This window comes from Xyrauchen texanus, chromosome 23, assembly GCF_025860055.1.
Source record: "Xyrauchen texanus isolate HMW12.3.18 chromosome 23, RBS_HiC_50CHRs, whole genome shotgun sequence".
NCBI lineage: Eukaryota > Metazoa > Chordata > Actinopteri > Cypriniformes > Catostomidae > Xyrauchen > Xyrauchen texanus.
This window is the reverse complement of record NC_068298.1, coordinates 36,943,077-36,968,114: the sequence shown is the minus strand read 5'-3', so window position 1 is coordinate 36,968,114 and position 25,038 is coordinate 36,943,077. Positions and strand designations below refer to the sequence as shown.

The 25,038-nt window shown below is 38.0% G+C and overlaps 1 protein-coding gene across 1 annotated transcript; it reads left to right on the top strand.

The window, feature by feature from the left end:
- The first annotated feature begins 234 nt into the window (after window positions 1-234).
- Window positions 235-24,755, top strand: LOC127662982 (SH2 domain-containing protein 4A-like). Its single transcript, XM_052154341.1, has 6 exons — window positions 235-361; window positions 5,503-5,887; window positions 15,035-15,182; window positions 16,311-16,401; window positions 16,769-17,033; window positions 21,690-24,755. Exons 2-6 carry the CDS (start codon window positions 5,707-5,709, stop codon window positions 21,848-21,850), a joined length of 846 nt encoding a protein of 281 aa, XP_052010301.1. The 5' UTR covers window positions 235-361; window positions 5,503-5,706; the 3' UTR covers window positions 21,851-24,755.
- The last annotated feature ends 283 nt before the right edge of the window (window positions 24,756-25,038 follow it).

Genomic DNA, 25,038 nt, shown 5'->3' with positions numbered 1-25,038 from the left:
TTTCTTTATTTTTATTAAATGACAGGTTCCTGCTTCAATAGTTATGCACTATTTGTCTCTATTTGTTATGTGTTATTTCCCCCCACCTATCTGAACAGTCGAACCTGCTACTGATTTGGCAATTCAAAAGTAGCAGTATTTGTTATGCCAATAGAGCACACTGAAACAGCGAGAGAGAGAAAGAGAGGGAGGAGACAAGGAAGGGGAGTTTGAGTGGGGAAGTCAGAGAGAAGGAGGGACAGGAGAAAGAATGCTATGATGTCACAGCAGCCCACACAAATACTAAAGCAGCCGAGAGAAAGACACACATGCTCTATGTTTCACTTACTCAACTTTACAGCGCACTTCTCCAGCTCTGAATGTAAGTACTGGTTTACTCTTTATTTCTTTCTCATTCCGAGCACACACTTCATCAGCGCGCAGCAGACATTTTAAACATCTAATTTTAAAGCTTTTTTTTTTTTTAAACTGTGATCTCTCCGTCACAGTCTACTGTCTCATCTCTCTCTACTGCTTGTTTTGGCTGAGTTCAGAATTCCTGATCTTTCTAACAGCTTTTTCACTCCTGCTAAGCTTGTTTGGTCACTCTTTTGCTGACTTCCAGTGTCTTTTGTTTTGAGTCTTTGTGTGAATGTTTCAGTCTTGCTGTGTCTATTGTTCATCCCTAAATTATATTAATGCTGGCAGGGTGACAAAATTCAAATTCAAAGTCATCATCAGCGCATCATCGCAGTGTTGTTTCTGGAGTTCATGCTCAAAGTGTTGTTTTTGATGAGTAAGCCATGGCTGTATCCATCCTAGACATTGAGGGGGACACGTTCCCCCCAATTTTCAGATTATTGGTCGATTAATATGGCTTTTTAAATGTAAGATCCTTAAACTTTTACCTTTGGTCCACCTAGACTTAATGTTAAATATTAGGTCACACCCCTTGAGCAAGTTCACACTTGCATTGGGCGTTTTTGAAACTCCTCACTTTAATTAAGAAGCACGGTTATTTATTAATTTATTGCGTGTTATTTAGTTTTGAATGGCTTTGTTAATTGTTTGGGGAGTAAACATGTTTGAGTGGGTGAATGATTAGTTTTGAGTACAGAACGGCTCTTTGTTTGATATGTGGCAGCAACAATACTGCAGTAGGATTAATTGGCATTGCCAAAAGAGGGAGAGTTAAGGACTGAAAAATCTGTACAAACAGCAACAGAACAGAGAAGCTCATGGAGGGATGGTGTGATTGAAAGAGATGCGACTATATAAAGTGAATGAGTGAGAAAATAGAGACGCTCATTTAGTTTAAGTTAACAGGGGCAGCACAGAGACAGGGAAGTCACATACAGAGCGCTGGTATTAAACAGAACGGTATTGTCAACACGGAGAACTAATGAAGGAGTCCTATGAACAGCAGGCCGGCTCTCAAACCCCTGAAACAGCAAAGCTCACAGCTGTTCAGAGTAAACAGTACTGGTAGTCTCCTTAAACCCCCATAGCCAAGATAGAACAAATGAGTTCGCTGCAATATCTCAGTTTTTTTGTCCTGACATCAATGAGGTTAAATGGAGTAAAAGTACATACTATAACCGCAGGCTTTTGCTTAAGAATTTTGCACGACACTTTGGATTGCACAAGCCAAAATTGTCATAGAAGCACCACAAACATTTTCGTTTAGGCTGAAGGTTTAGGGTAGGAAGGTACATTGTTTAAAAATCGATAGAGCATTAACCTTAAAAACCTCATCTGTTTGGGAGGAAATGTAACTATCTTTTAGCACCACTTAGTAGGACATTTCACATCAGAACCAAGGCTGGCCACCCCACTCACAATTGCCATTTTGTTAATTTATTATCTTGGGCACAATTTAGTTTTTTAGAGGTGGAACCATCTCTGTACAACCGCAACACACAGGAAATTTAACATGTGCACACACCAAGGTCGCCACATCTCTCCGTCCCAGGTGTCACTCTATCCACTCCCTCCGTTTTTGTATCCACGTGCCCCCGCTTTCTACACCAACAACCACCATCCCCCCACCCCACCTCCTGTCTGACAATATGAAAATGCTGCCTGAAAATGTCTGTGCCACCACAGACTGATCCCCTGTGAAAAACTGCTGGCTCTGCCCCTAGTGTAAGGAACCACGTAATAGTAAGGTTCGTCCCCATAAATGCTATGGCATACTTTGGACAACCACACTGAGCGCATTTACCGTACAAGCATAACAATATGCTGACTACTCCCAAAAATCGTACTTACAAAATGTAATCAGCTATACAAGTTCAGGGGAAACTTTCAAGGGTGGAAAACCAGACTTTTAAATATTACATTTAGTAAATGCAATGACTGGAATTGTTCGGTTGAAAGGGGTAACAAACTGCGAATCCTGAACAAAACGGTTTGGTGAATACATGTTTACACATTAGCTTGCACTCATCTGACAAGGTTTGAATGTAGCTACGTGGTTAGCTAGTTAGCTATAATCTCATTGTCACGGAGAGCAAAAAAGATGGATGTTGTTTATTTACTTTCCAGCATTGCATCTCATCAACTAGGTAACAACGTAGTGTGAAATCAACACTCAACAGACACAGTCCACCACCACACCGTTGTCTGCTGAGCTGCAAAAAGATGGTCTGCTTGCCTTTCAATCTTCTACATTACTGACTTCACTGACACTCTATAGCTGGCTAACATAGCAAACAGATGTGATCAACATGAGTTACATGGTTGTCAGGGACAGGTTTAACGTTATATTAGTTATATTGAAAAGGGAAAATGATTGGGTCATTGTTTATTAACTTTCCAGTAATTATTTCACAAACTAGTTGGCAACTTACTGCGAAGACACGCTTAACGCTGCACTGTTTGCAGAACAACCGTCAGTTAATATCGGCTAATACCGGTCGATAATATTGGCAGACCGATAAATAAAGGTTGGATAAGCTGGTAAGAATACCAGTAAAGGTATTTACATGCAATATTAAATCGGCATAATGGGCAAAAATTTACCCATATTGATCTGCAGGGGTGGATTTAGTGATTTGGTGGCCCTAGGCAAAGCACAGGAATGGGTCCCTCTTCAATTGCAGACATTTTCCCTGAGCTTCCTTTCTCTATTGTGATGCTTGCTGCTACAAAGTGATTTCCCCCGGTTGTGTCCAATTTCTAAAAAGAAGTACATAATTATGTTTAACAACATGTTACATGCAAAACACAATCTGACTGGTCCACAGAGCATACACAATGCCTTATTGTTCAGTTCCAGTACTCTCTTTTGAACACCTTCTTGCCAATCATATTACTGCCATTGTCATATGATTGACCACGGCATTTGGAAATATCCAAACCAAGAGTATCCAAGTAACGTAAAGGGGATTCAAACAATCCTTTTCCTGTTATATCAAGCACTTTATGAAAGCCAACAAAGTGCTCTTAGTTAAAGATGACTTTTTGAAGTTTCACAATCAACAACTCTCAGCATCACTGCAAGGTGTTTCTGGTGACATATCTGGAGTGCAATCCATTATCACTGAGTATTTGGCTCTCTGTGTGATGGCATCAGTTGTACTCTTTGCTGTTAGGCAAATTATTTCATTTTGAATATTCTTGCTGAGGTAGGTGTCACTTATGTTTTCTGCTTTAATCCTCCTCCAGTCAAACTGGGCCATTCATTCAACTTGCCCCAATAATTTCTATGTTCAAACAACTTGTCTGAGTGGCCACTGAAGGCCAGGTTGCATTCTGACAAAAAGCTTATAATTGCAATGAATCTTTTCAGACCTCTTTCCAGTGCTTAACTTCAAGAACAAAAGGTTTTGGTTTACCTGATCATTAGCTTTATTTGTCCTAAGTCTTTCTAACAGATTGTGTCATTGATCCATGTTTGTAATGTGCTAAATTTACCTTTCATGCTGTTTTAAGTGGGCTGATACATTTTCCCAGTTATTGGACCCATCTGCGTGTCTATATTTTCTCAATTTTTCATATGCATGTAATAATGGCTCTCATTAAATCTATGACCCTCGTTATTTTGGTGGAATATGTTGTCTTTTACATCAATAATGGAATGCCGTTTAATGCCTTTACATGACCACACACGTAGTGGCTTATTAAGCATAATCGGTGAAAGAACATGCATGCAAATGCATTCTAAAATCAATTTTCATTTGAAAATACATTTATTTTTTCTATGTTTACGCCTCTCCTCCACACTAAAACTGTGTTTTCCTCCACCAAAAAAATTAAATCCGTGTCCCAAACACTATACACAATTCACAATAGTCCCAAATGGCATACTAAAAAAACTTACTGCACAGAAGTGTTCGCCGTTTAACAGATGGTGTAAATTACGTTTCAAATGCTTGCAATGTGTTGCCGCTAACATTAGCACATTAGCCAAACTTGGTTTAACACTTTTTACACAGCATGGGGTGATAATAAAGCATTCAACTCACATTTGTAAGGTGCGGTCTTCAGAGAAGCTTCGCTAGTTGTTACATTCACCATTATTTTGACAGGCCAGCATCATGACCAGATAACTCTAGCTCATCCACTATGTAGCACAAGTCGCAACCATTGAGTGCATGTAGTGTCCATCATTCTACACTCTGGCCGTGTTCGGAATGGCATAATATCACACAACTCTTACTATTTCTGCATAGACATTGGTGGGTGAATGGGACACAGTGTAAAATGCTTTGGTAACCTCTAAGGTTAAAAAAAGGCACCATATAAGTGCAGACCATTTACCATCTGCTAGAAGTAGTAAGAGTAGTATGGGTAGTATGCTATTCCGAACTCCGCATCTGTTATTTCAGGTGTATCACTGGTAGCACACTTATTTCTGTTGCATTCTTAGTGTGGACCTACTACTCACATTTTTTAAACTACAAATTAGTGCAGAATGGTGCAGAAGTATGTTTTTGAAATGCACCTGGAGACTTTCGGAAATGCTCTCTTTAACAGTATACAGTAATTTGGAAAGCGATGACATTAAAAACCGTATGCCAATGTAAACGGACTACTGTAGATGTGGTCTTTGTCGCATGTTGTTCCTTCTTGATCACGTTTAATCGCTTAGCCTTTCAAAGTAGTATACTTTTCTTTCTTTTTTTAAACCGCTAGACAGTGCGGACACGTTTGATGGCAACAACGTGCAAAGACACGGATTGCCCAGGTGTCTAGAGAAACTAGGTAGCACGTGGACCGTCTGTACATACTTGCCGATGACTAAATTTGTATCACCAGCACTATGCGCAAGACGTACCAGCACACTTTGACCTGAAGTCTCCTGCGATATGACAGAGCAGCCTCTGAGCAATAAAACTGTCCTCTGCCATGACCAGAATTTAGAAATTCAAGAGGGAATCTTTAGTTTTTTTTTTTTAAATAGGCTGATACATGATTTTAATGAGTCGACCATAAAGAGCTGCTGAACAAAATTGCTGTAACAGATGCTGTAATGATCTTTCCTTTTTTCACCTCCTACCATCTCTCTCTTTCTTTCAGACTGGAATCATATGGCCAGAGTGTGGGACAAGCGCAATCGTCTCAACAAAAGAATCTAAAATGCCAATCTCTGGAAGATAAAGGGAGTTTTTGTTTGAGGAGAGGACAATAAGAACTCCAAAAAAAAGAGCTGGACCCTTTAGAGTGTTTTGTGTCTCAGCACCCAAAGGTCTCGCACACTTGCGCACAAACACACACATCAGTATGTTGCAGCAAATACTGGCTGACATGTACATCGACCCAGATGTACTTGAGGCCCTGAATGATGAACAGAAAAAAATTCTCTTCTTCAAAATGAGAGAGGAACAAGTCAGGCGCTGGAATGAGCGGGAAGAGAAGGAGGGCAAGGAAGGAATGAAGAAAGAAAAGCCCCAGAAAAAGAACGGTATGAATTCACACCCTTTCTAAAAAATAACAGAAAAACTGCCACGTCTGTCATTTTGTGGCCATCAGCAGCAGACAATGACTATTTACAGAACAGCAAAAGTATGCTTTTGTGTTCCTATGATAGGATTGCATGTGATTCAGGGCAAGGTGTTTGTTTTTAATTCCACACGCTTTTTGTTTGTGACATCATTATTGAAGTGCATTCATTCCAAAATGTGTCTCGTTAATGATGTAAATAGAACTCTTGTTTCTGTGGATGCATTTCATTGTAACATCTGTCATTTGGGCTTTCAATGGTTTTGTTGAATCATGTGTTCAGATTTGGCAAGGCTTTTGAATTCAGATTCTAGTTCAACATCAGAATATTGTTATCAGTCGTGTTTTAGAGTGCTAAATATAGTTCTGTTCATACACAAGTTCAGCTGTGAAAGAGAGTAACTGCATACTATAACCAAAATGACTGCATGAAATTTTCAGGGGGCACAATCAGATTTCGAGAACGAGTTCAGTTGATGTGTGCTGTTTGAACGAAACTGTAGTCGACAACTAGTTGTTAGTCATAATACTGTCGTTTGTAAGTGCACTCTCCATGGGTTATTCCTGGGCTTCAAGCAATAATATTAGGGATTTCAAACTTTCTGAGATTGCCAGAAAAAAGTGGTACCAAACTTCAGTTAAGTGTCTGGGTGAGAAAACAAAAAAATGGAATTGGAAAAAAAAAAAACTGAACTGGGGAGTTTTTAACCACATATCAGTGGTTGAAAACTGCAAGAGTTGTCCAAAATGTTAACCCATTTAAAATAAAAATGAAATCCTTAAAGACTCACTACAAAGTCTTTATACTTATCATCAGCTGTTACTGTTCACACGCATTGCCAAAGGCTACCACAAGTTAGAGAGAGCCATTACGGACATTCAGTTTGCTCCTGTCTGCTGTTTTATGTATAGGAAATTGTAAAGGAATATTTACACAAAAATGATAATTCTTTCATAATTTATTCAGTTATGTCCTTTTTGAAGCTTCAAATTTCACTTGCAATGTATGGACAGTCAGACATCATAACTCCAGTGAAATATCTTTGTTGGTGATCTGTGGTAGAAAGTTATTCGAATATGAGACGGCATAAGGGTGAGTAAATTATGAAATAATGATAATATTGGGTGAAATACTCTTAAGAGTCTCACCTGTTAATAAATACGGTTGTCAATCCCAGAAATTGAGGGTAAAATTCACTAAGTATTAAATGTGAACACTGAAATACTGTAAAAGGTGGTAAACTGCAATTGTCACCTTAAAGAAGTATTTCATATTGATCTAACTTTTACAGTTAGTCCTGTTGGTCAAACTCTTACAGTTAGTCCTGTTGGTCTAATCTAATATTGTCAAGTTGATTCAGACATGTTAAATAATATGTTTGACTTCAAATCAAACCAGTTAATTTATGTTTGTAGCAGACCTCGTCTCAAGCCACAAAGGAATCACAGACACCACTGTCTTTGGTGGACCACGTCTGCAGTTTATAAAAGACCGTAATTACACATACACACCCTCAGTTCTGCAATCCCTTAGTCTCAGTCATAGCTGTTCTGCAATGGCTGAGCTCCTTGATCCGGGTCACGGCACCACTGTAACCGGTCCTACTTGACTGGATTCAAATCGGGGTCTCAGGTATGGGAGGCGGGCACACTAACAAGGAGACAAAAGGCTACAGCCCCTAGTGTCAGCTACCTACCAGCTGGCTCCCATTACATGTTACCACATGAAGGAGTTTTACTGTAGCTTTGTTTATTTGCACATGTGGTCTGCATTGTTTCACACCCAGTTAACTAAAGGGGTTATGCATTTACATAAAAAGGTGTGTTTGCTCTGAAAAGTCATTGACTTTGCCTAATTTTAATATGAATGGTGCAGCGTCACCTTTGTTACAGACACAATGCAAAAAAAAAAATCAGAATGGTCCTAAATGTAGCCTTACTTTTCTTTATGTGAAATTATAAAACTTTTAATTAAATAGGACCTTTTCTGTATCAGAACAGATAGCACCTCAGTAAACCAGACCGCGGGTGATTAGTGAACAAGATGCAGGTTTTGTGATAAAATACAGCTTGATGCATCTTTTGATTTTGCCCCTGTGTGTGTGTGTGAATGAGGCAAATTGTAGTTTGATAAAGAATATTATTTTGATTAATTCTCTGCTTATGCAATATTGCAAACAATATAAAAAGCAGCAAGTTATGGAAATAAGAAACTCAAATAACTCTTTTAACACATGTTAACCCACCCTCGGTGACGTAAGAGGAAATCACTACCTTGAAGCAAGATGATATAACATCAAATTCATGTTGGCACATAGTTTTGTGGCCAAAGGAAATTAAGTGACCTGAAAAAGGAAAAGGGTCACATATCATCACCGCAAAGACATCCTACAGCTGCGGGTCCAAAGCTGTAGCCAAATTCCAGCCATTCAACACTAACCTTGACTTGCTGCTTAACACAATGCAAGCTAAACAATGTCACACTATATTCAGATGCAAATCACAAAGTGGCAGATCTCCACATAGCATCTGAGGTATCTGTTGTTGAATCTTGTTTGACTGGACACCATCACTCTCTACAAAATAATGCTGGAGGGACCCAGCTGCCGTAAATTCCTGTAAAGATTATTTTGGGCTTTCTTAAGATTCAGTGCCAGAGTATGTGCTTGCCTGAATCTCTGCTTGGTAATGGAATGTCCCCGGGATGTTCTAAAGCAGAACAGATGCAAAAATAGAGAGAGAAAAACTAAAACAAAGGTGGTTTCGAAGTAATAAAAATGACAGCACGAGGAATAGATTGAGAGAACTTTTGTGTAACAGTGCAATGTGGGAAAAAGTAACACTTTACAATAAGATTGTATGTGTTTGCATTAGTTGAGGCAATAGGGAACAGGAACTAACAATAATACATTTACTGCATTGATTAATCTTGGTAAATATTGGTTGACAAAAAAAAAACAATTGCAGTTACAGTAAGGCACTTACAATAGAAGGGAATGGAAGTTAACCTAATGTGTGTAAAGTATATGCAATATAACTACTTTGCAATCCAAAATAAGTTAATAAATTGACTACTTAACTGATTAAGTAATCTCATCCCTCAATTGAATTGAGTAATAGTGTTTCTAAAACTTGTGTAATTAAGTTCAATTAACTTGGTGTTCATATAGAATTAATTTAACCATTTAAGTTATTGACTCAAATTTAGGTCATACAATTGGGCCGCTCAAATAAAGGATATTACAACTGATTCTAGGTAAATCATGAAATAAACAATTCTCCACTGAAATGCATATATAGCTGTACTTCAGTTGCAGATGGGGAACTGAGACCAAGTTAACAGGGTTCAACTTGATCAAAGGGGACACAGATCACCCTAATGGTGATGTCATGATTCACAGTCTTCCCTGGACTACACTTCCCAAAATGCACTGCCCTCATCTCTGTCAGCTGTTGCCAACTGTTCTCACTGTGTTCCATTGCCTCACTAGTCCTTGTGTATATATTGCCCTGATTTCTGTTCAGTCTTGGTCAGTTGTTCTGTAACATTTGAAGGAAGCATGAAAGCAGGTCTAGGTGCAGCGTGAAGTTTAATAATAAATAAATCAAAGTACAAAAACAAGGCAAAACTAGGAAATAAAACAACCATTACAACCACGATAGGAACTGGTACATGAAACTGAGAAAACACAACAACTGACAAAGACTGAACAGAAATCAGGGCATTATATGCACAAGGACTAATGAGGGAATGGAACACAGGTGAGAACAATTGGGAACAGCAGTGCATTTTGGGAAGTGTAGTCCAGGGAAAACAGAAGGCAGAGGATAAACACAAGGCCACACAGCAGTGAATCATGACAGGTGATCTCATCCAAAACAACTATTTACAACAAAACAAAATAAATAATACTACAAAAGATCTAAAACCGCTATACATTTTATTAACTATTTAAATGCCCCATTAACTTCATAATTAAATAATTCAAGTGCAAGGGATTAAGGGTAATCCCCATAACCTCAAAATTATACTCAATCGGTTGAGTTATTAACACTTCAAATAGAAAGTCTATAGATTTTTAAGATGAATAAGTTCAAAGAAACTAGATATTTGAGATATGTTCCCCGAACTTAACAAATTAAGATATCAATTTCCAATAATTGTATAGGTTATAACTTTATTTGTGTAACTTTGTCACATATAAGGTTAGTAAGTGATTTTGTCACCCTAAAATCATGTAAAAATGTGTGATGTTTACTTATTGTGACTATACTTTTGAAAAAGTGAGTACTTAATTGTTTATGGACTGGCCCCCATTGACTTTCATTGTAAGTGATATATAATAATAAAATAATAAAAGAGGGGCAGGTCGTACTATTGTTTTGGTGGTAATAAAAATTATGCCACGAATATTAGTGTATGTTAGAACGTAGAACATTCCTTCAAAATTTATTTCAGCATATGCTAATAAATATTTTTTTTTTTACATTTAAAATGTTTGTTAACATTAGTTAATACAACAAAAATGAACAATGGCATATTTATAAATTCCAATTAACCAAGATTAATAAATGCTGTCAAATATTATTGTTCACTGTTAGATGTTTAATGTTAACATAAAGAACAACATGCTCATAACATCTGTGAGATGAATTGAACTCAGTTCCCAGGCCGGTTAAAAACATTTCACATGTTAATGATGGAATCCGACCAGACAACATTTCTATCTTCATGGCAGCACTTGCTCTGGGATGTAAATATTCTTTTTAAAGTTCCTAACAATAGCGTCACACGTCACAGGGCCTTTTGTGATGTTGAAAATGGGTTTTTTAACTATTGCAAAACTGGCCGCAAAGAGGTGCGTCGTTTCAAAGTCATACGGTGTAATCCTAATTGAGTTTAGTGTAGTTTGACATGCACACAATCAGGTCTCTGTCTTTACTCTGCCTGCAGACATACAACCCATAAAGTTCACAGTTCACATCAATATCTGCATTATGGGGCCAGTTTCAGTTGTCTCAGCTGATGTGTTGGTTCTGCGTCACTATTAGGTGAACATTAGAGGCAGGGGTAGTCTAGATAAATACTGCTGAAGTTTCTATTGGCAGTGGTCAATTCAGTACACAGACACACAAAACTAAGAAGCATTACCAGAACTTTGTACCCGATACTCTTTTGTTGTCCAATGAAAAAAATTTAATAAATATGCATTCGATTTATTTAGCCTTGCAATGAGATTAAATGAAGGACAAATAGTGATTTACCCAAAACTTTTAAGCATGCAGAATTATTTGAATTTGAGATTATTTCCACAACAAATATGAGCAGGATGTGATGTCAAAGATCAGGGCATTTATTTTGAATAAGTAATGCGTTATACCTAATAAATAATGTTAATATACAGTGGGTACGGAAAGTATTCAGACCCCCTTACATTTTTCACTCTTTGTTGTATTGCAGCCATTTGCTAAAATCAATTAAGTTCATTTTTTTTTCCTCATTATTGTACACACAGCACCCCATATTGACAGAAAAACACAGAATTGTTGACATTTTTTCACATTTATTAAAAAAGAAAAACTGAAATATCACATGGTCCTAAGTATTCAGACCCGTTTCTGTGACACTCATATATTTAACTCAGGTGCTGTCCATTTCTTCTGATCATCCTTGAGATGGTTCTACACCTTCAATTGAGTCCAGCTGTGTTTGATTATACTGATTGGACTTGATTAGGAAAGCCACACACCTGTCTATATAAGACCTTACAGCTCACAGTGCATGTCAGAGCAAATGAGAATCATGAGGTCAAAGGAACTGCCTGAAGAGCTCAGAGACAGAATTGTGGCAAGGCACAAATCTGGCCAAGGTTACAAAAAAATTTCTGCTGCCCTTAAGGTTCATAAGAGCACAGTGTCCTCCATAATCCTTAAATGGAAGACGTTTGGGATGACCAGAACCCTTCCTAGGGCTGGCCGTCCGGCCAAACTGAGCTATTGGGGGAGAAGAGCCTTGGTGAGAGAGGTAAAGAAGAACCCAAAGATCACTGTGGCTGAGCTCCAGAGATGCAGTCAGGAGATGGGAGAAAGTTGTAGTAAGTCAACCATCACTGCAGCCATCCACCAGTCGGGGCTTTATGGCAGAGTGGCCCGACGGAAGCCTCTCCTCAGTGCAAGACACACGAAAGCCTGCATGGAGTTTGCTAAAAAACACCTGAAGGACTCCAAGATGGTGATAAATAAGATTCTCTGGTCTGATGAGACCAAGATAGAACTTTTGGCCTTAATTCTAAGCGGTATGTGTGGAGAAAACCAGGCACTGCTCATCACCTGTCCAATACAGTCTCAACAGTGAAGCATGGTGGTGGCAGCATCATGCTGTGGGGGTGTTTTTCAGCTGCAGGGACAGGACGACTGGTTGCAATCGAGGGAAAGATGAATGCGGCCAAGTACAGGGCTATCCTGGATCGAAAACCTTCTCCAGAGTGCTCTGGACCTCAGACTGGGCCGAAGGTTCACCTTCCAACAAGACAATGACCCTAAGCACACCGCTAAAATAACGAAGGAGTGGCTTCACAACAACTCCGTGACTGTTCTTGAATGGCCCAGCCAGAGCCCTGACTTAAACCCAATTGAGCATCTCTGGAGAGACCTGAAAATGGCTGTCCACCCACGTTTACCATCCAACCTGACAGAACTGGAGAGGATCTGCAAGGAGGAATGGCAGAGGATACCCAAATCCAGATGTGAAAAACTTGTTGCATCTTTCCCAAAAAGACTCATGGCTGTATTAGATCAAAAGGGTGCTTCTACTAAATACTCAACAAAGGGTTGTGATGGTTCAGTTTTTCTTTTTTAATAAATGTGCAAAAATGTTAACAATTCTGTGTTTTTCTGTCAATATGGGGTGCTGTGTGTACAATAATGAGGAAAAAAAATGAACTTAAATGATTTTAGCAAATGGCTGCAATATAACAAAGAGTGAAAAATTTAAGGGGGTCTGAATACTTTCCGTACCCACTGTATACCATCTACTCATACACTTGATGCAACACTGCCAAAAAGAAAGTTTCTGGCTTCCCTGCCAAGTGATCAGGAGTGATTCTCATGAAAACGTCCTGGTCCTATTTAATTCAAAGTTTTATAATTTCACGTAAAGAAAATTAAGGCTACATTTTGGACCATTCTGATTTGTTTTTGCATTGTGACTGTAACGACGTTCAAGGAATGCATGGGAAGGAGGAAGCTGGGACCGGCTTGACAAACACGTAAACATTTATTATACAACTTAAAAGACAAAACCAAATGCACTGTTTCCCCACAGTCACGTTTCGCACAGACACACTGGTCCATGTGTCTCTCTCTCTCCCCATCTGCTGCTGTCTCCTCTCCTTAAATACTCCCACTGCCCCTCACTGGATCAGGAGACCGGTGTGGCACACAGGTGGAACTCATTTACCACTTATCTTCCCGGCCTCGCTCTGCCCAGACGCCGCTCGCCACAGGGACATTATTTTCAGGATATTTAAGCACATTTTATTACCCAACATTTGTACTCTATGAAGCACATAAAAAAAGATACTGTTGTACTAGTATTTTTTTTTATTAAAATATTTATTTTTAAAGGAAAATGAAAGGCAGTACTACTATGATGTACAATATTTTACAATTTAAATAATGCATCAGATTTTTCATGTGGCGGTAATAATATAACAAAGGCCCTTTTTTGTTTTTTTTATATTGCTGTAATTACAATTGGGGGTAAAATGTGCACAACTGTCATGAAAATAATCACAATGTAAAAACAAATATTAAAGGGCCTAAAAATAGGCTTCCTTTTTTTCATATCCAAAATACTATTTCTTATTTGTGTCTTTTGAATTTTCTTGACAGGTTTTGTGAGAATTGTTTTTAAGTGTATCTGGTAACTGGTCGTTGATGGGGTGCAGCTCTAATCTCTCCGGCCTGATTGTTTGACAGAAGCTCTGGACGGTCTGTTCTGAACCACTTAAGTCCACCCAAGTGGGACCATAGTGTTCTGAGAAACAGACAAATCAAGAAATGACATAAATCATGCCCTTACATCACCTTTCAAATAGACACTCAAGTACATATGCGTGTGTGTTGAGTGTCATTAGCGGGTGAAGCTGGTGACCTAAGCAACAAGCAGATACACAGATACACAGATACACAAGTACACTAGCGTGACAAAACACTGCATTACGTGCACTAGTTTTTTATCTTGTAATATCTATTTTTATAAACAATATCTGGGCTTTTCAACAGAAACCATCTCTAATTTCCTTGTTGTAAGCCACCTGATCTAACTCGCTCTTGGATGAAGAGACCTGCCCTGCCGACCTGGAGAACCGGTTCTTTGCGTAACACTTTCTACCTCAGAGGTGTTGGGTTTTCCCTTACGTTCCCTTTCGTGCATGCAAGAAAAGAAAAGATCTTCCCTCGCTTTTGTTCCATTTCACATTTATTCAGAAATTGTTTACATTTTATAGGCCTATTCTGGGTATTATGACGTTCTTTTACATTATTTATCTTTAATGAACTCCAGTCCCTCTGTAATTCACAAGGATCCTTTTTGTGTGTCTCTTACATAAACACATTAGTTGATCACATTTCATTTCATATACCTTCAAACGTTTTATATCATTTGAGAAGTTTAAATCACACTGAAATAATGATGAGGATGAATGAGTCAGTTTTGTGTGTGTGCGCGTGCGCGCGCGCCTGATTAATGCTGGCATTGACATTTATACACTGGATGATACTAACCACTTCTACGTTTGACTGGAAAAACAGCCTTAGCAGGATTAATTTCAGTCGATGTCACAGCGCCATCTGTTGGTAGAGAAAACACTACAACTTCTAAAGTTATTTGAGGACAGATCGTTTCAGAACACATTTTTGCTTTGCATGTAGTTTAACTGTAAAAAAATCCCACTATTAATAACCCAAACTATGTAAAATAATAATAATAATTATTATTATTATAAAAGCATAGGGGTCAAGAGTACTTTGTTTGCCTTTGTTTCTTTTTTGCTTAGCCTATTTTGTTGCTTTTGACTTCATGCTTGGCCTACCTGTTTTACCTCAGGTCCTTGTAAAAGTGTGAGCTGGTTGTTGGGAAGAGATGGCGACGTGCATGTGGGTATTATCGGAGAATCAGACGAGCTCAAATCTTCAAAACTCATCCTGTCAGAGCTGAGGGACCAAACCGTGTCCAACGTTAACAACATCAACAGGTATAAAACACATCATATCTCAATAATGTCTACAAGTAAACCAAACCTACCAGTGCTGAGGTGAATCAAGATTACAAACTTTGATTTTTGAAGGAAACTTTGACCAAAACCACAAATACTAAACTTAGTAGTATTTTTCATATTGGAAATGGTTTATATACATATAAGTGTAAGTATATAAACCATTTTATTGCAAAATATCCAGATATAAGTAGTTTGAGAGTGTAGGAAGACCGACTCAACTGCTTCAATTCTCTGATTGGTGGATCTCTCTTCAGGATCATGGGTAGTGTAGTTGTTCACCAGGAATTCAGCTGTTAAACATGCTATTTGTTTTAATTAGTTGAAATAACATAGACTAATGGCTTCAACAGAAGCATATAGTGTCAATTATTAACCTTTGGAGCTCAATGTAGGTCTGTCTTAAATGGTGTATAAGTTAATGTTAATAATTAATTAGACTATGGAAACATTTAATGAGATTATAACTTCCTGAACTCAACTGATACACTTTATTGCACTGTAATCACTATTGGGATCGACCAGTTGCAATTCATTATCACAATTACATCATCATTACTTCTCTCAAATTGTTATCAGATGACTTTACTGGTTACTCTATGGGGAAAGTAATCGCATTACTAATTACCTCACTTTGAAGTTACTTTCTAAAACTATTTAGAAAGAAGAGTTTGGGGATTTTCTGCTTAACAAAATTCTAAATAATGTCCATATTTTCAACTTGTTTGTTGTCGCTGTCACAGAAACACAGACATGCATATGAACATATAAATTCATATTTTTAAATGTATTCTACATAAATAATATTATTTTAGAAATATGTGTAACCCAGTAATGTACTTAAAAGTAATTAACTTGATTAAAAGTCAGTAACTGTAATCTGATTACAAGAATTTAAATTGTAATACGTTACACTACCTTTGGACTAAACATGTCATTAAATGTCATATAATTACTTCGTAATCAGATTACATCCAACGGTGAATATGAGCAGGTTAAATGCTCTTTACGACAAACAATTTGAAATCATTCAAATCAATAGACAGAACTCAATTTATCAATCTTATTAAAACCACAGAATGCTAATTGTGTTCTTTTTCTTCATAGAGCAAAACCAGAACCTGTAAAGAGCAATCTGAACAAACCCAATAGAGCACAAACAACCAGCACAGAACCAGGGATCCAGCTACTGCTCAAGGTGTGTGTGTGTGTGTGTGTGTGTGTGTGTGTGTGTGTGTGTGTGTGTGTGTGTGTGTGTGTCACACAGGCATTCATGTCAAAGCACGTAGATGTGAGAGTCAACGTGTTTGATTGTGTGTTTGACATTAATAACTGTAGCTATAATATGAATGGGTATGTGTAGTTGGACTTGTCTGGCTCCCCTGAGCAGATGGTTTAGAGCCTGGGCAGAGAATTAAACGGTATCAGATGGCATCAGTGCCACGATGCCAGAGGGTAAACACACACAAATGCTCAACACATTTTCTCTTACATACTTTTCAGTCTCTGAGTTTTTATGAGAATTTGTAAATGTTTACAAATTAGTTTTATCCAATCTGCCACAGAAACCAAAGGAACGCAGTGATTCCGGAACAGTCTCAAATGAGTCTAAGGACAGCGGTTCTGATCAGTCTGCTGACGACACCAGTTGCCAAACAGAGGATTATGACGCAGGTGGCACCAAGGAGGACACAGGCTTGTACAGATCACATCTGAGCAACAAAGATACAACAATAGCAGACAGACTGAAAGAGCTGACATTACACAGATCAATGAAAGAGCAGCTGTCAATCAATGACAAGACACACCCACTGGACACACCAGACAAAGGTAAGACTGTAGATATGAGAACTGAAGAATTTGAATCAGGGATATTCATTCAATAACACAGAAAAAGGCTAAACTAAGCAGTGAAAAAGAAAATAACAAAATTAACAATTTTTATTAAATATAATAAAAACAATCATATGAATTTCATTTATAGAGCACTTTTTATACTAAGGGCTTTTCTAAGAAATTGTTAATTAAATGTATACAAATAATAGAACTGTAAACAGTTTTTTAAAACTAAAATTTAGAAGGACGTTCATTTTTTGTAAACGTAGATTAACAGCGAGCGCCATCTGCTGGACTTCTAGTGTAATTAACACAAACAACACAGGGCAGATAAATGTTGCGTGCGCCTCCTACAGGACACAACAAACACTGCACCACTGATTCCTTTGTTTACCATTCATGACAAATTCAATATTGTGCTATTCAAATACAGGAAACTTTGCGCTGGTTTGTTTTTGTAACTAAAATGCTGAATTGCACACAGACGAACACAAACCATTATAACCAAACTTTTTTTAGGAATAACAAACAGAAGAGCTTGTAGGATTAAAACATATTAAACGTACCTAAGTGGATTTTATCGTGTCTGTGGAAGGTATTGTTTTTGTCGTCACGTTTATTTATTTATGTTGAAGCAACTACATGTTGTTTTTTAGTATGGGTCATATATACTGGATGTGTGTGGTAAGTGTGTGCGTGCATGTGTGCGCTGGAGCGGGAATTTGCCTTCAAAGCTGATCCCACGTTTCCATGGCGACAGCATAACGCAGTCAGGGGGTCACGGCAGCTGGGAATGGCCAGAGAAACATCAACAGGAACTGCAGCTGAACTACTGAGACAAAAAGAAAGCGAGGGAGAGACCCCGTCAATACTGAGAGTGAGCAACGTGACAAAACTAGATTCCTCCCATTACAATCAACGAAGCTGTCGAGAATGGATTGGAAATGGAATTATCTATATTTGTGGCGTCACGCAGCAGGCACTCTATCCTAACCAGGCGCTAAATTTTACCTTCTGGATTTCCTATGTTTTTTTTTAATGACAGGTTTAGATTGATTAGTAAAATAAGGCCTGTGCTTATAATTACATGAAGAGACTTTCAGCTTTTGTTCTAGAACATAAATTACACATATTCATACCTCAAAGCTTTTAAAAAATGCATGTTGCAAACACAATGCTAATTAAGAACTACAACTACCATGAGTATGTGAGCTACGGATTTTATAAAATGGATGACAGTTGTAGTCCTTACTTAGCGATGTGTTAGCAACATGCATTTTTATAAAGACACAACAGCTCCTAAATTCATATTTGAGGGATGGCTGTGTGTAATTTATGTTCTAGGACAAAACGTGAAAGTCTCTAAATAATTTTAATTTTAATAATCTTATTTTACCCATAATTCAAAAATCTCAATTCTAAAAACCCATAGGAAATTCCTGAGGGAACCCATGGTGAATTAGCTTTCTGGATTTGCCAACAAACTGACATCACGGCTGAAGAGCCGTGTTGCTATAGAGCGCAACAATGTTGGCCCACCTCCAGCCGTCTTTGTTCCAGAAGTATTTTTCCCATAGGGATTTCATATAATCCTAAATCATGAACCAAACCAACCAGCTCTGATTTGAATCACAACAGTACAAACTTTTTGAAGCAAAACATTTATTTGAAAATCAGACAAAAAGGCAAAAATACAAGACTATGTACTTAGCGTCTTTCATGAGGGAATGAACTACAATCCCATGAAGCACTGCGAATGTTAAAAACGAGAGAAAAAATGCTATCCATTTAAAGTTCAATATAAGTATACAGATAATTCATTTTAAGTCGTTTGAGGACATAGGGAGACCGACTCGACTCTGGCGGTCACTGCTGATCTTGTTTGGCGTGCTTAGTTTGCTGCATTCTCTGATTGGTGGATCTTTCTCTGCAGGATCATCACAAATTCCACCATAAATTTATTTTATTTTTTTAAATAACACAGACTGATGGCTTCAATAGAATCATGTAAAATCGATTAACAAACTTAGAGTTCATGGTAGGTCTGTCTTAAAATGTTTTTAAGTCATAGATAAAAAATAAGTAACCGATGGAGAACATGTATGGGATTTTTACTCAAATGAACTGTGGTCGCTGTCGCTCATGTCGCCTCAAATCACCAATTGTCATTGTAAATAAATTACTTTCAGTCGCTTTGACATTGCAAAGCCCTGTAAGTGTGAATGGCCAATTAGATTGCAAAAGATAGGATTTATCACATCTCACTTTTGCATAGTGCCTGTTTAGACACAGTGAGCGCAAGTCTACGCTGCGTTGATTGCAATGAGTGATATAGCTTTTTGTATCGCTCGCTTGCAGTGTAGATGCTTTGAGAGAGTTTTGAGTTAGGTGGATATGTGGGAAAATACTGTGAGCAGAGGGCACAGTGAAGACCACAGTGTCACTGTGGAAGAAGAAAAAGAGACGGCAGAGAGTCGGTCTCACAGGAAAAGATTAAAAGAGGGGTTTGGTTTTTACCCCTCAGGGAGAGTCTAAAAATACAGTTCTTCCCTGGCCTGTCCTCTGAGTTTCCACAGCATCTGTCTCTGAAGTAAACCGCATTCCCCACAACTGTCCTCCCTCTCTTTTCTGCCCCCTTCTACCTCAACCACCCCTTCACCTATTCCTTGGCCACCTGTCTCACCCCGTTTAACACATTCAAATTGAGTCATCGCTCCCGTAGCCTTTACCCTCTACCTCACTCATGTTATTTGTACTCTCTCCGTCCTCTACTTTCTTCCTCTCACTTTTTTCTTCTGCCGGCTCTCTCTCTCCTTGCCTCTCCATCCTGTGACCTCTAGACCTGCCTTGAGTGGGTGGAAGGGAGGATGGAGAGAGAGAGATGGTGGGGGAAGACAGCTGTGGATGTATTATAATCCCCGACGGGCTTGTGTCAGGGGTCTAACAGCTTTTTAAAGTCAGCAGTGATTTACAGACAGTCAAAGTCTCGTAATCACAAAATTCACCTTGATTATTTCCTTAGTCCTGAGCTCTCGTGAGGTCATAATTGCTCTGTTCCAAAACCTAGTGAGCTGCCTTTGTAGGCAGTATTTGAAATTATCATATGCATGCTCCAGACATGGTGTTTCCAAAAGGTAGGCAACAAGGTAAATGTTGCCTTCTAAATGCCAAAATACTGTTTACTTGTCGTCCGCATTGGTGGTATGCACGCATGGTATGCGTGATACAAATTTAGCTCTCAATGCAGTCTGAGTGGACTCTGCGTGAGGCCCAGATTTTCTCATCATGCGGACTGTCCTTGTTTGTACTTTAAGAGTATCACAAAGCATTCTTAGTGTGCATGTGTCGCACATGTTTGTATTTGCTCGTGTTCAAACGAGTATACTTTGAAAGGCTAAGAGCTCAACCATGTGCGAGATGACCCACAGTGTGGAAAAACGTATACTCGGGCCTTAAGATACCTTCTTTTAACCAAATTCTTTGTCAAAATCACATCCTTTTTTTGGTCACGCCCCCCAAAAATATAATTTGGTGCACATGCAAGAATGTCTTTTGTTTACATAAACGCACCATATAATGAGGAGTTGGGTACAGAAGTATATAAACTTCATTGGTTCTTGAGTGTTTTCACCACAGCAAATTTAAATATGTGAAAGTGAACGAGATTTGGAGGACATACCCCTCAATTTGAGAACCACTGGCACATTGCGACAAACTCAGTGATGCAAAATTGTTTTTATTATAAATGTACTTATGATTTTTGAAATACTGAAAATGATTGAAGTATAATTCAATCTAATTATGGTGGACTGTTCCTAAAGAAATTACTATTTTACCAAATATTTGAATGTACTGTGTATTTTAATGCTTTCTAGATTATCACATTGTTAGCTTAGCTACATGCTAACTTTCCAAATCAGGGACGTGTTGCTATAAGAATCATGGTGGAAGCAAATTGTTCTTGGTAATAATTCAAATTTTTCTTGTGAATTTTGACATTTTTGTATTATTAATGAACAATATCGATAACGTTTGTCTCAAAATAAGTATAATTTAGCTGGTTTATGGAGTGACCGGCTTGAGCAAAAAACTACATTTCCCATCATTATTTGTGGATGTACCATGAGAATTATAAAATAGATACTGGGTATAAATCATCAAATTCACCTAATGCATGGTGTTGACCTTCATTTTGTTGCATGGGTGCTAAAAAAGCTTTGCCAATAAGTGCAAAAGAGAGGAAGAAAGATTAAATTGCAAAACAGTTTCATTCTTGTTTGCACATTGCATTGTATTTATGATCTCCAACCTCGCAACTAAGTATGAACTTCTCAGGAGGATTTGAAAGCACTGTCACTTCAAACTCTTTTGAAATCAATTGTGAGTTGAGGATCGCAACTTGTATGAAAAAGATGCTGCCTATGAAGGACATTCCAAATCAGTCACTAATACAAATCTGTTTTATGTAGGATGTTGTCTTATAAGGTAGCTGCCTGTGTACACAGTAAACAGCAATGCAGCTTGCAAGGTTTTGGAAAGTGTATGTTTTTTGTTTCTAAGTCTAATGATACCATCTCTCTCTCTCTCTCTCTCTCTCTCTCTCTCTCTCTCTCTCTCTCTCTCTCTCTCTCTCTCTCTCTCTATCTAAAGGAGTGGAGAAAGACAAGGATAACAGTCTGTCACATGGCAGTCGTGTGGCTAATCTCAGGAAGACCTTCAACACAACAAATGCCAAAGGACCTTCTCCATGTGTCAAACCACCAATCCCCAGCAAGCCTGCTCATCTACTGACCTCCCCCTCAGTCAGATAAACACGCACACAGACTACCACTCCATACACCTGATATATAGACTCCTAAACATCCATATGTATCCAAAAAACAGCAAAATGGACTGAAAAATCAGAAAACACTTAAACGTTTGAACACATCCAGGTGTGGACCCAGCTGGAGATGAGCACTGAATGGAATTCAAACACTCTTTATGACCCAACTCAGATCAGCATTTTGTCCATTTTTACACTGTTTACACAGGAGCGTGGTCTCCACAGAACTAATATTTGATCTGTTGCCTTTTCATTATATTGTTTGTATTAACACTAATATACTGTGTTTCCTTAAGGGGAGAAAGACCAAAGGTATCATTTTTGTTGTTGTTGTAAATAACGGTGTCATATTGTATATAATAAAGTGGTTGGTTTTGACTGGACATTGGAACTGGATAGTGGGAAGTAAATCAAATCGCATATACAGATGATGTGGTCCTATGATGATTAACATTATTTTAAATGAATAATTAAAAGGATTAGTACCCAGACCTTGTGAATTCAAGTGATGGACAACTCATAATAATTCAAACAAGATGGCGATATCTTAAGACTGGGCTTGTACCAAAAGGTACTCCTTTTATAAAAATAGAGACCAACCAATCAACAAATGGAATTTCAAATCGATACAATACAGGCATCACATTTCAGATCCTCCTATCCAACATTTTAAAGGGAAAGTACACCCAAAAATGAAAATTCTCTCATCATTTCCTCAACCTCATACCATCCCAAATGTGTATGACCTTCTTCCTTCAGCAGAACACAAATGAAGATTTACAATAAATGGTGATCAGACCTTTGTAGCTCCAAAAATAACATAAAGGAAATGGAAGTAATCCAAATGAGTCCAGTGGTTAAATCTATGTCTTCAGAATCAAAATAAGTGTGGGTGAGAAACAGATCAATATTTAAATATTTTTTTACTCTAAATCTCCACATTCACTTTAACATCTGAAAGTTAAACTTTTATTGTTCTGTTTCTCACATACACTTATCAAATTACTTCTGAAGACATGGATTTAACCACTAGAGTTTTATGGATTACTTTTATGTTTCCTTTATGTCGTCAATCAACCTTCATAATGTATTTCCATATTATCGCCACATGTTTGGCAGCTCAATGGCATCTGGTTTCTGATGGAGACAGTCAGTCATTCCACACTGTGAAACAACAGCTGGCATAGTTATCATAGCTGCGTCCAACCGGTTGAGACACACGGCAGTGCCAGGCATCACACTGACCCTCCCATCTCAAATGAGTTCATGCAGAAGAGTTACTGACCTCTCCCATACCTCCCTCCAGTCCTTCCTTCCTCAAGAATCACGGGTGGAAAAAGAGAGAGATGGACAGATTGGGAGGAAAGGAATGTAAGTAAGGACAGAGAAAGATGGAGAAGAGGTAGAGAGGAGGATGCATGCATCATATAAGAGATCTCCGATTGTAGTTGGTAAACAGGTGATTACATATGTATTTAAAGCAACACAAATATATAGAGAGTCCTGTTAGAACTGTGGCCTAGTGTTTAGAGCATGTGCTCTGGCATATTCTGGTCTTACGGAATCACGTTACTATACCTACATGTTTCCTAAATGATTTGTATGTGTCTCGTTGTGCATACCACGGCAGCTTCCTGGTGAAATTAACACTTGAGGCGCTTCAACGGCAAGTAAAATGGAATTTTAGTTCATCAACACTTTTCACTTTATTCCTCACACAATGCTATCATATGACATATAAACACTTTTACTATAGCGGCGGTATAAGGTAGTAAGGTGAAATATTTTAAGGTTTCAATTACATAACCAACTACATTTACAAGCTTTTTTGAAAGTGATTAAATTGCATGGAAGCTCAACCTCAAAGATGATAAGTAATAATCAGATACTTCGTTATTTTAATTTTTTTCAGTCTGAGATGGCTTTATTTTCAAGTCATTCTTAAAGGTGCACTCAGTATTTTTTCCACATTAAAAAAGTTTTTCTCCTAAAGAAATTAATTCTAGACTAGCTTATATATAAAATCATGAGCACTCACATGAGATGAGGACTCTAGTCATATCAGTAACCTTATAAAAGCTGTTTTATTCTACATGGATAGGGTCCCCTCGTGGGGGCTGCCATTTTAGAATCACTTGACCAGCTGAATACTACTCACTTAATCTCAGTAATTGTTATTGGACACTTTCACTCTTGGATTAAATTAATCATGACTGATAGTGAATAGTGAATTTCTACAATGGCATCTGTAACTGAAAACTATTGATTTTTAATTATGCTGCATCCACACCACTAGGTGTCACTGTAAGTCCAAGATAACACAAAGAAATGTTTACTGAGTGCACCTTTAAAGTTTTCAGCTACAGATGCCATTGTAATCACATAAAGGAAACATAAAAGTAATCCATAAGACTCCAGTGTTTAAATCCATGTCTTCATAAACTCTAAATCTCCACTTTAACTTTCAGATGTGACCGTAAACTAAACAGGCACCACACGAAAGTGGAAATTTAGAGTAAAAAATTACGTAACTTTTGATCTATTTCACTTCAGAAGATATGGATTTAACCTCTGGAGTCGTATGGATTACTTTTATGAATCCATTATGTGATTTTTGGAGCTATAAAGTTCTGATCACCATTCACTTGCATTGTGAGGACCTACAGAGCTGAAATATTCTTCTAAAATCTTTGTGTTCTGCTGAAGAATGAAAGTCGCTTTCTTTCTGAGATGGCGTGAGGGTGAAAAAATGGTGAGAGAATTTTCATTTTTGGGTGAACTATCCCTTTAACACTTATAATGTTTATGTATTATGGCTATACTTTTGAAACTGTATTTGAAAGTTTACTGACTGGCCCCATTCACTTCCATTGTTTTTTTTTTTAAATAAACGAAGGACAACTTATAATTGTATTCTGTGATATACATTATTATTTGACAAAATGCTGTTGATTAAACTTAACTTGTGTTGAACCCAGAATTCCTATAAACTAATGATGGCTCCCTGCCTTAGAAATACCACTGCTGCACAGTAGGTGAGAGATTTATGAATATTTCATAAACAGTATCGCTATATGCATGGTGCTGCAGAGTTTTGAGAAGCTGCTCTGTAACTTGCAGTTTCAGTCAATACTCTGTGTCTGTCCCCTCAGTAGTGACCAAACCAGTCTAGAA

Excerpts from the sequence above, each read along its gene's own strand:
- LOC127662982 (XM_052154341.1), top strand. The coding sequence starts at position 5,707 with ATGTTGCAGCAAATACTGGCTGACATGTACATCGACCCAGATGTACTT. Across the intron at positions 16,402-16,768 it reads GGATCCAGCTACTGCTCAAG|AAACCAAAGGAACGCAGTGA; the intron begins GTGTGTGTGTGT and ends AATCTGCCACAG. Across the intron at positions 17,034-21,689 it reads ACTGGACACACCAGACAAAG|GAGTGGAGAAAGACAAGGAT; the intron begins GTAAGACTGTAG and ends CTCTATCTAAAG.